Source organism: Myotis myotis, unplaced genomic scaffold (assembly GCF_014108235.1).
Source record: "Myotis myotis isolate mMyoMyo1 unplaced genomic scaffold, mMyoMyo1.p scaffold_m19_p_13, whole genome shotgun sequence".
Lineage (NCBI taxonomy): Eukaryota > Metazoa > Chordata > Mammalia > Chiroptera > Vespertilionidae > Myotis > Myotis myotis.
Window position 1 is genome coordinate 52,947,496 of NW_023416317.1, and position 13,954 is coordinate 52,961,449.

The 13,954-nt window shown below is 55.6% G+C and overlaps 1 protein-coding gene across 1 annotated transcript; it reads left to right on the forward strand.

Moving 5' to 3' along the window:
- Window positions 1-6,296: 6,296 nt before the first annotated feature.
- KLHL40 (kelch like family member 40) lies at window positions 6,297-13,918 on the forward strand. Its single transcript, XM_036333302.1, has 6 exons — window positions 6,297-8,129; window positions 9,506-9,666; window positions 9,946-10,053; window positions 10,184-10,369; window positions 11,518-11,664; window positions 13,170-13,918. Exons 1-6 carry the CDS (start codon window positions 6,969-6,971, stop codon window positions 13,279-13,281), a joined length of 1,875 nt encoding a protein of 624 aa, XP_036189195.1. The 5' UTR covers window positions 6,297-6,968; the 3' UTR covers window positions 13,282-13,918.
- The last annotated feature ends 36 nt before the right edge of the window (window positions 13,919-13,954 follow it).

Below are 13,954 nucleotides of genomic sequence, written 5' to 3' on the forward strand. Positions count from 1 at the left end.
GCCCAGTCTCTTCTTTACATGTTGCCTGCCCGGACTATCGGCTAGATTTAAAGATTTAAACCAGAGCAAGGAACCAGGCAGCACGGCTGCAGACAGCATGGACATCATGCCCTGGACCCCATCTCCCTCCCTTACGGTGGGCTGAGCTTTGGGGAACACCCAGAGTCTGGAGCTGAGACAAGAGCAGAGGTGCACCCCACACGGAGGCTGGGTCTTTGAGGGGGTGCAGAATGGGCTTGAAAGAGGGGAGGCCCTGGGGCTCCTAAGGTCGAGGCCCCAAAGGCAGTGCCATGGGAGGCCAGGGCCCCTGTAGGTGTGGTTTCCGTGAGCACCAGGTGTGTAGCCGCCGGCGTCCCTCCCATTCATGCTCAGCACTGGGGGTGCTGTGACGAGCCCTGTGGACTCATCCCTCCCCTCGTGGGCGGGGGTTCTGGAGGGGCCAGATATCAGAGATGCTGTGGTGGGTGCCTGGGAGGACAAAAGCTCATGAAAGACAGGTAGAGGCCTCTGAGGCAGGTGGGGCTCTAGGTCCAGGGATCTGTGGTGAATGAGGCCCCTGTTTCATGTCACTTAGCTCTGGATGCAGGGGGAGGGGTCTGACTGGGAAACAGGACGGGAGGCTGGTGGGTGGTGCAGGTTCCCAGGCGTGGATGCTGCCTGTTCACACAGGCCCGCTTTCTTGGCCGAAAGGAATGGGCTCACTCAGGTCACCCTAGAAAAAGGCTTGCCAACAGACCGAGGCCTGGCTGCTCCCCTGGTCTCGTGGCTGGTCGGCTTCTCTGTTTCCGCTCTCTTCCTTCTTGCTACCCATCCGTTTGCCTGTCACCTCTACACAGCCTTTTCCTCCAGCCCCACCCCACCTCCCTCATCCTTAAAGTATAGTTGACCCTTGAATAATATGGGGGTTCAGGTCACCGAATGCAATGCACTAGAAAATCTGCATAGGTCCACTTATACATGGTATCCTATATAATATAACTTTTGATTCCCCTCAAACTTAGCTACTCAGTCTACTGTTGACTGGAAGCGTTACCGCTAACAATCACGCAACACAGATTTTGTATGTTATCTCTACTATATACTGTATTCTTACAATAAAATAAGCTAAAAAATGTTAAGAAAATTACAAGAAAAATACATTTATAGAACTGTACATATTTATTGAAAAACTAGAGGCCCGGTGCACAAAATTAGTGCACTCGTGGGTGGGGGCAGGTCCCTCAGCCCGGCCTGGGCCCTCTCACAGTCCAGGAACCCTTGGGGATGTCTGACTGATGGCTTAGGCCCAGCAGTCGGACATCCTTTGTGCGATTGGAGCCGGGGAGGGACCGCAGGAGGGCTCCAGGGTGTGTCTGGCCCATCTCGCTCAGTCCTGATAGGCTAGACCCCAGCAGCAAGCTAACCTACTGGTCAGAGTGTCTGCCCTCTGGTGGTCAGTGCACGTCATAGTGAGCGGTCGAGCAGCCTTAGCTAAATATTACACTTTAGTTGAATGGACGACTGAACCGGACATTTAGCATATTATGCTTTTATTATATAGGATTTGTTACATAGGATACCATGTATAAGTGGACCCATGCAGTTCAAACCCTCATAGTTCAAGGATCAACTATATTTCCAAGTTGATGGCATGTGCATGGAAGGCTGGGAGGCAGAGGCCACTGGGTGGCTGGGGGCCATGAATGGTGGGCACCACAGTTGGCATCTCTGTGCGCTCTCCTCCGTTTTGCTCTTTGGGACCAACCAGCTCACTAACACCTGGTGGCCTGGCACACGGGCAGAGCAGCGCTGGCTGCTGGACAGAGCTGGCCTTCCTTCCTTCTAGGGCACAGCAGGGGCAGTGAGATGAGGACGTGATGCGCCCCTGGCTCAGCAGTGCCCTTGGCCCTACCCCCTGATTACATGGCTTTTTGAAGTCATGACTGGTAAGTCAGGATAGGCTGGGTACAGCCAGTGGCATTAGATACATTCACATTGTTGTGCTGCCATCACCACCATCTATCCACAGACTCTTTTCATCTGGCAAAACTGAAACTCTGCACCCTTTAGTAGTTACTCCCTGTTCCCCTTGCCCACTCCCAGCCCCTGGCACCCACCATTCTACCTACTTTCCTTGTCTATGAATCGGACTGCTCTCGATCCCTCCTATAAGTGGAATCATGCAATCTTTGTCCTTTTGTGACAGGTTCATTTCACTGAGCTTAAGGTCCACAAGGTTCATCTGTGTTGTAGCATATGTCAGGATTTCCGTCCTTTTCAAGGCTGGATAATATTCCAGTGTATATGTGTGTATACCACATTTAAAAATCCCTTTATCTGTCTATTGTCTATTGACGTCGGGTTACTTCCACCTTTTGGCTATTGTGAATAATGCTGCAGTGAACGTGGGTGTACAAATATCTCTTTGAGACTCTGCTTCAACACCTTTGGGTACATGATCAGAAGTGGATTACTAGATCATGTGATAATCCTATTTTTATGACAAACTGGCATACTGTTTTTCATAGTGGCCGCACCATTTTTACATTCCCGCCAACCAGTGCACAAGGCTTTCAATCTCTGCACATCTTCTGTTTGTTTTGTTTTTATGTAGCCATTCTAATGGGTGTGAGGTGGTATCTTGCAGTTTGGGCTTAATTTCCTTAGTGATTAGTATCATTGAACATCTTTTCCTGTGCTCATTGGCCATCTGTGTGTCTTCTTTGGAAAAATTTCTATTCAGTTCCTTAGCTCATTTTTCCATCAGGTTGTTTGCTGTTGTTGAGTTGTAGAGGACTTCTTGTCTTGTCTCATGGGCCTGAGATGCAAATTTTTTTCACTCTATTTAAAAAAAAAAAATATATATATATATATATATATATATATATATATATATATATATACTCTCTATTCTTCAGATTGGAAGTGTTCTATTAACCTGTCCTCAAGTGCACTCACTTTATCCTGTCATCTCCCCACTCCTACTAGGCCATCCAGCAAGTTCCTAGTTCTGTTATTCTGTTTTTCAGTTCTATGATATCCACTTGGTTCTTCTGTATAACTCCCATGTCTTTGCTGAGATTTCCCTTCAATTTATAAAAATTTGTTTCAAACGGTTTTGTGATGTTTGGGGAAGCATTGTTACGATGGCTGCTTTAAACCCCTTGGCAGATCACCCTAACCTCTGGTTCGTCGCCGTGTTGCTGTCAGTTGGTTCTTTCCACATTTCAGTTGTGATTTTTCTGGTGGTTATTATGACAGGTGATTTTTATTGTATCCTGGACATGTTGGCTATTATGTTAGAGACTCTGAGTTCTTTTTTTATTTTTATTTTTTTTAACAAACAGTTGCCCTGCTTAGGTTTAGCATGCAGGTCCAGGCCTACTTTTGTGGGCTGAGGTTCCAATGACAATTTAATTTGTCACTTGTTCCCACTTCTGCCCAGCAGAGGAGTTTTTCCAGGCCAGGTACTATTAAAACACTAGAGGCCTGGTGCACAAAATTAGTGCACGTGGGGGGGGGGGGGCGCCAGTCCCTCAGCCCAGCCTGGGCCCTCTCACAGTCCAGGAACCCTTGGTGATGTTCGACTGGGTGTCATAAGTCCCACGAGGTGACTTGTGGGTGATGGATATATCCCTCTATCTTGATGGGGTTTCACAATCACGCATGTTTTGATGTATACATACATCAAAACTGATCAAATTGTACACGTTACATATGTGCAGTTTATTGGGTGTCACTTATGCCTCAACAATGCTATTTAAAAACAGCTTGGCCAGAGTGGCTTAGTGGTTGATCATTGACCTATGAACCAGGAGGTTTCGGTTCGATTTCCGGTCAGGGTACATGCCCAGGTTGTGGGCTCGATCCTCAGTAGGGGGCATGCAGGAGGCAGCTGATCAAGGAGCCTCTCTCATCATTGATATGTCTATCTCCCTCTCCCTCTCGCTTCCTCTTTGAAGTCAATAAAAATAAATAACTAAATAAAAACAACATAAGACTGATTCCCTATTTGCTAGCCATCTAAATTTCAGTTTCTATAAAATGGGGAAACTAATACCTACCTCATGATATTGATGTGAAGATTAAAGGGATGAAATGAGGTGACATTTTCCTTTGATTCAGTGAAAGCAGTGGAGTCACGCTGCCTCCCTCTCTCTCCTACACCCACATCCAAGCTCCCTGGGTCATTCACAGAGTGGGTACAGGCCTGGCCATGACCTGGTAGTTGCTGAAGTGGGATGATGAGTACATGGGACATCAGCATACTGTTCTCTCCACCTTTGTATATGTTTGCATTTCCCATAATTCGAATTAAAACAACAACAGTGGCTCTCCGTGTCACTGAGGGGAAAACCAACGCTGTACACGCCGCACGCGGTCCTGCATGGGTCCCTCACCCTCTCCTCTCGGTCCTCATCTCCTTCTACTCACCTCATTTGCTGCTGCAGCCCCACTGGCCTCCTGCTGTTCCTAGAATGAGCCAGACACTTCCTGCCCCAGGGCATTTGCTCCAGCTGTTCCCTTCCCTGGAGCCCTGCTTTCTCCATGGCTTGAACCTGCTCAAATATAGACCTTTTAGTGAGCCCATCCTGAATATTCCATTTTACATTGTTACCACCTCCACCTGTCACTCCCCACGCCCCCTTCCCTGCTGTCTGTCACCATAGCAGTATCATCTGACATGCTGCATAATAATTTATTTATTGCTGTCTTCCACACCCACCCCCCTACCCCCACGCCCTGGGCTGAATGTAAGCTCCATGAAGACAGGAATTCCTGCCTGATGTTCAGGTGCATCCTCAGCAGGTTCTCGATGAATGAATGAGCCACGTAATGGAATGCCTGGTAAGGAGTGAGCACGATGGGATTCATCATGATCTAAAAATACATCGTGGAGTCATTCGGTAAATATAAGTTAATTGTTCAGTCAGTACCTTCTGTCTGACCTTTTTTTTTTTTTTTGTCAATTTGTGGGAAGCGGTAAGATAAGGATACCCACAGTCCTTGGAGGCAGGCAGATCGGCTTTGAATTGGGCTGGGCCACTTGTCCGCTGTGTGGCTTGGCCAAGTTGCCTAGCCTCTCAGCGCCTTGTGTCACTGACTACTTGCTGGAAGTGCCCTGCAGTCCAGGGCTGGGTTGGAAGCCCACCACTCGTCCTCCTTGTCCTCTCTGCACGGTGGACAGGACCACCTCCAGGGCCTTCCCAGGTGCTGTGCCTTCTGGGACCTGCTGGTGGGGTGAGCAAGGGATGGTCAAATGCACTGCTCAGGAGGAATAGGCAGTGACATGGCTGGGATCACAAAAGGGGAGGTGACTCAGTCCTGGCCCAGCCTGAGGTCCCCTCTCCAATCCTCCCATCCCCCCAAGCCTGCATTATAAACAAGTGACTCAGAGGAATGATGGGAGAATACCCCATAACAGTTCACACCAGTGTCCTGGGGGCTAAATTTAACCCACAGCTGCAGCCTCTGGCACTTTGGAAACAAGTTAATCTTGGTGGCTGAGGCTGTTGTGTGTGTGTGTGGAGCGGGGTGGGGCGGTCAGGAGTCCAGAGCAGTGTGGGCATAGGGACTGGCTGTCCTGGGCCTCTACTCTGATCCCTTAGGCTGTACACAGGGTGTAGGGGCCCTAGGGCCAGGCAGGCTCAGGCCAAGCCTAGAATGGGCCAAGACCAATGAGCATAGACAGTGAACATCTTTTTGAACCTTAGAATCCAGAATGTCCCTCCCCCAGAATGTTAAAAACCTGGGGCTTAAACACCTAGAATAGTTGAATTCTAGGAAATTAATTTTCCAGCATGTCTGACACCTAACAGTGTTAATACCCTGTGACTGTGTACTCCTAGGAATACAGAACCTCAGTGCTTCTGAACCTCAGCTAAGGCCCTCCTAGTCTAACTCCCCCACCTCCTCATAGGGTAGGAAGGGAAACTGAGGCTCAACAGAGAGATCTGACCTGCCCCAGGCTCCACAGAAAAGTGTCCACCCGTGCAGGAGGCAGCCGGTCGGTGATTCTCTCTCATCATCGATGTTTCTCTCTCTCCCTCTTTCTTCCTCTCTGAGAGCAATAAAAATATATGTTTTGCCCTAGCAGGTTTGGTTCAGTGGATAGAGTGTCAGCTTGCGGACTGAAGGATTCCAGGTTCGATTCCAGTCAAGGGCACATGCCCAGGTTGCGGGCTCGATCCCCAGTAGGGGGCGTGCAGGAGGCAGCCGATGATTCTCTCTTATCATTGATGTTTCTATCTCTCCTTCTCCTTTCCTCTCTGAAATCAATAAAAATATATTAAATATATATATTTTTTCCCCCTAAAAAGTGGCCATCTTGTTTACCTAAGGCCCCTTCTTGCTTTCTTGCACAGTTGAAGGAGCATCTCAGAGCTGGGGCAGACATGGGAGATCATCTTCCCATTTTAAAGGTGGGACAACAAGGTCCCCAATGACTGAATGTCATGCTCAAGTTCTCTGAGCACAGACCCAAGCACACTATATCCAGAGGTGGCTGGAGTGAGATATACTCCAGAGAGGAAATAGAGGCACCTGATGGAAAGACCCAGAAGGCATGAGGGAGACCGAAGGTGGGACTCCAAGACCTGCCCTTCCCTGATGTAAGGGGCAGAGCTTGGGTCACCCCCTCCCCCAAGGGGCACTGCCCAACTTCAGAATGCGATCAAGGCCGTGCTGTGCTCCATTTAGAAATGAGGCAGTGAGGCCCTCACCTTCCCAGCAGGGCCCAGAAACCCCACTCCCGTCCCATGAGTCCGCGGGGCTGAGTCAAGGCTGCTCTGGGAGAGGGCCTCCCTCTGCCCAGCTGTCTCCTCTGCGTCATGTGCAGGAGGCCAGGCAGCTCGTCTTACAGGGCCAGGCCCACCTCTATATATAGCCCACCGAGACAGCTGTAGACGGAGCACAACCCAGCAGGAAAGCAGGGAACAGAGGGAGGAGGCCCCTGGCACCCCTGGTCGCTGCACCCTAGGCCGCTCACCATGGCGCTGGGCTTGGAGCAGGCGGAGGAGCAGCGGCTGTACCAGCAGACGCTCCTGCAGGACGGGCTCAAGGACATGCTGGACCACGGCAAGTTCCTGGACTGCGTGGTGCGGGTGGGCGAGCGCGAGTTCCCGTGCCACCGCCTGGTGCTGGCCGCCTGCAGCCCCTACTTCCGGGCGCGCTTCCTGGCCGAGCCGGAGGCGGCGGGCGAGCTGCGCCTGGAGGAGGTGGCCCCGGACGTGGTGGCGCAGGTGCTGCACTACCTGTACACGTCGGAGATCGCGCTGGACGAGGCGAGCGTGCAGGACCTGTTCGCCGCGGCGCACCGCTTCCAGATCCCGTCCATCTTCACCATCTGCGTGTCCTTCCTGCAGAAGCGCCTGTGCCTCTCCAACTGCCTGGCCGTCTTCCGCCTCGGGCTCCTGCTGGACTGCGCGCGCCTGGCCGTGGCCGCCCGCGACTTCATCTGCGCACGCTTCCCGCTCGTGGCGCGCGATGCCGACTTCCTGGGGCTCTCGGCCGACGAGCTCATCGCCGTCATCTCCAGCGACGACCTCAACGTGGAGAAGGAGGAGGCGGTGTTCGAGGCGGTGATGCGGTGGGCGGCCAGCGGCGACGCCGAGGCCCAGGCCGAGCGCCAGCGCGCGCTGCCCACCGTCTTCGAGAGCGTGCGCTGCCGCCTGCTGCCGCGCGCCTTCCTGGAGAGCCGCGTGGAGCGCCACCCGCTCGTGCGCGCCCAGCCCGAGCTGCTGCGGAAGGTGCAGATGGTGAAGGACGCGCACGAGGGCCGCCTCACCGTGCTGCGCAAGAAGAAGAAGGAGAAGGGGAAGGAGGCAGCCGGGCCCCAGGCGGCCGGCAAGGGCACCGGCGACGACGCCAAGGCCGAAGGGGAGGAGGAGGACGAGCGCGTCCTCCCTGGCATCCTCAACGACACTCTGCGCTTCGGCATGTTCCTGCAGGACCTCATCTTTATGATCAGCGAGGAGGGCGCCGTGGCCTACGATCCGGCGGCCAATGAGTGTTACTGCGCCTCCCTCTCCACTCAGATCCCCAAGAACCACGCCAGCCTGGTGACGAAGGAGAACCAGGTCTTCGTGGCCGGGGGCCTCTTCATCAACGAGGACAACAAAGAAGACCCCATGAGCTCTTACTTTTTGCAGGTGCCTTGCCAGCGCTGGGAGGGGGTGGCCAGTGCTGGGGCCGGGGGTCAGCCTTGGGGCCCAGGAGAGACCTGTGTCTACGTGTTGGCGAATGTCCTTGGTCTACGGGGAGATGTAGGCCAGGGAGGTTCACCAACAGCCCCTTGCCTGAAAGCTGAAGACGGTGATAGACAGTGGACAATGGCTCCATAACTTTGGTGACTGAGCTTCAGGGGCACGTTAGCCCCGGGATGGTCTGATAGGTTGGGGGCCCGGGCCCTGCACAAGGGTTGGGGTCAGGCACAGTGAGAAGGAGGAGCAAGGTCAGTGTAGGGGTTCTGGGCAGGGCCTTTGCATGAGTCGGGGACTGGAGTGTGTCCCAGACAAAGGGATCATCCTACCTAGTCTTCCCATTATACAGATGAGGAAACTGAGGCACAGGAAGGACCAGTAGAGTGGGGTGCCCAGTCCAAGTTGTAGTGGGACTGTGGGATCTCAGAGGGCAGCAACAGCTTCCTGGTGGCAGGCCATGTAGGTGTGGGCCTTGCCACTTGGGTGGAACTTGGAGACCCAAAGGGGAGGGTGGTGGAGAATGAGCCTAGTGCAGTGATGGCGAACCTATGACACGCGTGTCAGAGGTAACACGTGAACTCATTTTTTTGGTTGATTTTTCTTTGTTAAATGGCATTTAAATATATAAAATAAATATCAAAAATAGAAGTCTTTGTTTTACTATGGTTGCAAATATCAAACAATTTCTATATGTGACACGGCACCAGAGTTACGTTAGGGTTTTTCAAAATGCTGACATGCCGAGCTCAAAAGGTTCCCCGTCACTGGCCTAGTGAGTGGTGGGCACAGGTGGGCACATGTTCACTCCCTCTGGGCTTCCATTCATAAGTGAGGGTATTATTCCTCCTGCTTGATAAGGTCATTTGAAGGTTAAATGGCAGGTATAAAGTGTTCATCAGTACAGGACGCAGTCTTCAGAAAACTTTTCAAAAAGGTGAGCCACTGGCACTGTTATTATAAGACTGTCCAGGTGGACAGGGCGACAGGCTTACAGTGTAGGCTTTAAGGGTGAGTGGCAGAGCTGGGTGGGGTTCCTGTGCCAGGGGATGAGGTAGAGAACAGGGGGCGGGGAGGTGAACAGGGGAAGGGCCAGGGCCGGGGGAAAGCTGCCCCATCCTGGGGCTGTCATGGCGATCTTCCGGCATCTGCCGGTTCAGGAATGGGGTGGAGGTGGGGTGGGCTTTCTCAACCAGAAAGGAGGCGGGCACTGCCTCCAGAAACCACCTCCACCTGCGCTGGCCGGTGACCCGGGTGGCCTGATGGGGCTGAGCTGGGCTGGGGCTGGGACTGTGGGGGCGCCAGCTGACTGGGCCCCTGGTCCGCAGTTTGACCACCTGGACTCAGAGTGGCTGGGGATGCCGCCGCTGCCCTCGCCGCGCTGCCTCTTCGGCCTGGGAGAGGCTCTCAACGCCATCTACGTGGTCGGCGGCCGGGAGCTCAAGGAGCGGGAGAGCAGCCTGGACTCCGTGCTGTGCTACGACCGGCTGTGAGCGGGGCGGGGGCGGGGCCGCCGGGGGTTGAGGATGCGGGTGAGGCCTGGTGCCAGGACACCGGTCTAGGACCGCAGGGTGTGGCCGGGGAACCCAACCGAGACCCGGTTAGGTAGGGGCGAGGCGGGATGGTTGGCAGGTGACATGGAAGCAAGGAAATGAAGGTCTGGGGAGTTCTGGTAATGTATCGGGTGCACCCCAATACGTGTTGGGTGGGTGGGTGGGTGGATGTAGAGACAGGGACCCAGTGTGTTTACCCTCTCCCCTCCCCTCAGGTCGTTCAAATGGGGGGAGTCGGACCCGCTGCCCTATGCGGTGTACGGCCACGCGGTGCTCTCCCATATGGACCTTGTCTACGTCATTGGCGGCAAAGGCAGCAACCGGTGAGGCTCAGGCCCGGAGTGGGCGCAGCAGAGGGTGGCAGGTGTCCTGGCTGCCTGGGGAGGGACTGGGCCAAGGGGGGGAGGTGCCCTGCTCCCGCTGCCTGGCTCTCTGACGGCCTCCACCCCACAGGAAGTGCCTGAACAAGATGTGCGTCTATGACCCCAAGAAGTTCGAGTGGAAGGAGCTGGCTCCCATGCAGACGGCCCGGTCCCTCTTCGGGGCCACCGTGCACGATGGCCGCATTTTTGTGGCCGCCGGGGTCACGGACACGGGGCTGACCAGTTCCGTGGAGGTGTACAGCATCACAGACAACAAGTACGCCGCTTGCCTCCTTTCTTCCTCCCTTCCCCAGGAAGGGCAACCAGGGGCCAAGGGCCTCCCTGGAACCCCCTGGCTGTGTGGCTTTGGGCCTAGGCCAGTCAGCCCCCGAGAGCAGCATAGCTCCTGAATTGGGTTTTCACAATTGAGCTTGGACATCAGCACAGAAGTAGTCCCTCTCCCCTGATCAGTAGTGAGATGGGCTTCCCCCACAAGGTGGGGCGAGGTTTAGGGCCAGCCTGGTCGGCAGGAGAGAGCTCCCAGGACTGGGGTAGGAGATGCCAGGTTCCTCATTCAAAGACTCACACCAGGCACTGGCCTGGTCCTAGGGATGCAGTGGTGACCAAGCTACCCTGCCCTGGGAGGTCAGGAAGACAACAGCTGTGGTGGGAGAAGGATGCCCAGGCTAAGGACAGTTGGTGCCAAGGCAGTCAGGAGAAAGGGCCGGCCCACGTAGAGGAATTGCTCAGGCGGACGGAGTGTGGTGAGGGGGCACTGGGGCTGCAGAGGCGGCCAGCAGGCTGAGGAACTTGCTCCCAGTGCCTCTGAGGGGTTGTGAGCGCACATCTGTGTTTTACTAAGATGCTTCATGACAGCTGAGGTAGGTGTGAAGCAGGTCACACCGGCAGTGCGTGCGCTGCGCCTGGATTCCCAAGCCCTGGGGAGTCGGGGACCTGCGAGCAGTTTTGGAGGGTGGGGATGAAGACTCCCTGAGAGTAATTGGACTGTGGGAGAAGGGGTCAGGGCAGGAGTCCAAGGGGTCGGGGGCTTAATGGCCACTGGGCTAGCAAGTGGGAGGGAAGGAGGGACGCAGGGGAGGCCCATAGTGGGTTTTGGGGGGCAGGTTGGGTAGAATGCCAAAGGGACAGTGAAGGGAAGTGTTGGGGGTGATTGAGTGGGAAAGGACGTGAAGACCAGAGGGAAGGGGAAGGGGAGCAGGGTTGGGACTCTGAGGCCTGGGCAGGGGCACAGGTGGGCATTCTTGAGAAGGTCCAGAGCAGGACGTTGTGTTGAGAGCCTGGGTCCCTGGGGTTCAGATTTCAGAGGTGCGACTGAGGCTGTGGGTGCTGGGGTGGGACAGTCACTCGGTTTGCTGAGGCCTCCCGGTGATGCACCTCCTCTCCCTCCCTCCCCCCCACCCCCAGGTGGGCGCCCTTTGAGGCCTTCCCGCAGGAGCGCAGCTCGCTCAGCCTGGTCAGCCTGGCGGGCACCCTCTATGCCATCGGTGGCTTTGCCACTCTGGAGACTGAGTCCGGGGAGCTGGTCCCCACAGAGCTCAACGACATCTGGAGGTGAGCCTGGCCCCGGGAGGTGAGGGGCATCATGAGCAAGGCTGACGGCTCACAGCCTCACGGCGGGCACCGCGGCACCTGGCAGGCTCTTTGGGGGCAGAGCTGATCCCTCTTCTGAGAGCCCTGGGGGAAGGGACAGTAGCCCCCGTTCAGCCCCGGTTCTCTCCAGTTTGGTTGGGTGTGGACAACCTGTGGGTCGCGACCCCGTTGGCAGTCGAACGACCCTTTCACAGGGGTCGCCTAAGACCATCCTGCATATCAGATATTTACATGACGATTCACAACAGTAGCAACATTACAGTTATGAAGTAGCAACGAAAATAATTTTATGGTTGGGTCACAACATGAGGAATTGTATTTAAAGGGCCAGAAGGTTCAGAACCACTGGGCTACAGTGTTTGGACAGGTTCAAGCCTCGGACTAAAGAGAGGGCACAGTCCTCTCATGGCCACGTGCAAGTCCCAGCTTGGAGGGCAGAGCCCTCCCTGCACAATTATAGCCAACAGCTGTAGTTGTGAGCGTGAACCTATGCGCCGAACACGTGGCCCCACGTGCCTGAGTGATGTGGGCTTGATAGAGTTCAGGTGCCTGTACTTGAGTAGGATCGAAACCCAGGAGACTGTTGTAAACATCTTGACCACGCCCTTACTTTGCTTCGTGGAATCTGCTATAAAATAAAGACACGGCGTGTAGTCTGTGGCGCTGTCCCTCTCCATCAGAGAGGGCGGCGTCCCACCGAGACCCAGCTTTCTTCTCTTGTCTGTCTTTTCTCCATCCTTCACCGCCCCCACTCGGGCTCACCGAACCTGGCTGAGCTGGTGCGGCACATAAGGCGCCCAGTGTGGGGCTGAGTATGCCATGCCGTGCCAGCCTGCCACAGCTGGGAAAGTCTGGGTTTGCACACATGACACCATGCCCCACTGTGGGGCCCCAACAGTGTCACAGCCGGGAGCTGACCCCAAGTTTAGGGCACAGACCCACGGAAACAGGGGCCTTTTCCTCTCCCCTCCCTCCTGGAGGCTCTGGGGGGAGACCTGGGGCCAGGACTGAGATCTGCCAGACCCCGGTTCCGCAGAGCCATTGCTTTCCATGGCTGGTCCTTCCTGGGGGTGGAGGGGAGAGGTCCGGGCCACCTGGGGCACCTTCTGATCCTTCAGTTCTCCCACTGCTGCCGGCAGCCTGCAGGGGGCACTGCTGCTGGGAGAGTGGGAGTTGGGGGGACTTGGAGGGCGGAGGAGGGAAAATCTACATCTCAAGGGAAGATGTAGACCTCCTTGGAGGAAGGTGCCCTTCCTGGAATGTGGGTGGATGTTCTCTGGGGGTGACTCTTGTGGGAACCTTTCCCAGAACATGGGAAACCTCTAGGAGTGGACCATTCTCCAGGGCTGGGGTAGGGTGGGGTGGGGACTCCTCAGGGGTGGGCCTCGGGCACCCAGCCACCCCTTCCTGCTGGGTCTGCCTCTGAACTCGGCTGACCAAGCTCCTTGTCCCTGCCCCGCCTGCAGATATAACGAGGACGAGAAGAAGTGGGAAGGTGTCCTGCGGGAGATTGCCTATGCCACCGGCGCCACCTTCCTACCCGTGCGGCTCAACGTGTTGCGCCTGACCAAGATGTGAGCAGCCCGGAGGGCCTGAACTCAGCACCGTCCCACCCCGTGGCCCACACAGGTCGGGCCTCCTGGGGGCTCCAGGGAGGAGGCTGGGAGAGGCCAGAGCCCACCTGGACCTGTTGTAATGGCCGAGTGGCTGCTTCAGCGGGGAAGGTGATAGCTGCCCAGTCCTAGCCTTGGGGCAGGGACGAGGAACTTAAGGCCTCTCTGGGGTCTCCGGTCTCCGGTCTCCACCATGTCCCCCTGTTCTTGAGCCAGAACCACAGGGACATCATCCCCGGCTGCATCCCGGCCCTGTCCCAGCCCGGCTGTGTGCCAGCAAATTCCCCACAAGCCCCAGTCCTGGCTGTCAGAGCGGGACGGCCCCCACCGCGTGCTCCCTGCAGCACAGATAGGGCTCCTCTGTGAGAAGAATAAAGTGCCTTCTGAGCGGGCAGCTCTGGGTCCGGAAGCCGGGGCCCCAAGAGTTAGTGACCAGCTAGTTTGAAGGTTTGGGGGTTTAGTGCTCAGATTTGGGGTTACCCGGGTTGGTGGTCTCTGCCCTCCATGTGGGCGTGTCCTCCACATTGCCAAGACCTTGACCCTCCCCCCGAGGCCCAGAACTCCCTGCTCCTCACCTTGCATAGACAAGGAGCCAGGGGACTGCCGGGGGGGGGGGGGGGGGGGGCAGGAGGGGGGGC

Bases quoted from the DNA above. Each gene is read 5' to 3' on its own strand.
- KLHL40 (XM_036333302.1), top strand. From the start codon at position 6,969: ATGGCGCTGGGCTTGGAGCAGGCGGAGGAGCAGCGGCTGTACCAGCAG. The intron at 9,667-9,945 runs GTGAGCGGGGCG...CCCTCCCCTCAG, and splicing joins GTGCTGTGCTACGACCGGCT to GTCGTTCAAATGGGGGGAGT. The intron at 10,054-10,183 runs GTGAGGCTCAGG...TCCACCCCACAG, and splicing joins GGCGGCAAAGGCAGCAACCG to GAAGTGCCTGAACAAGATGT.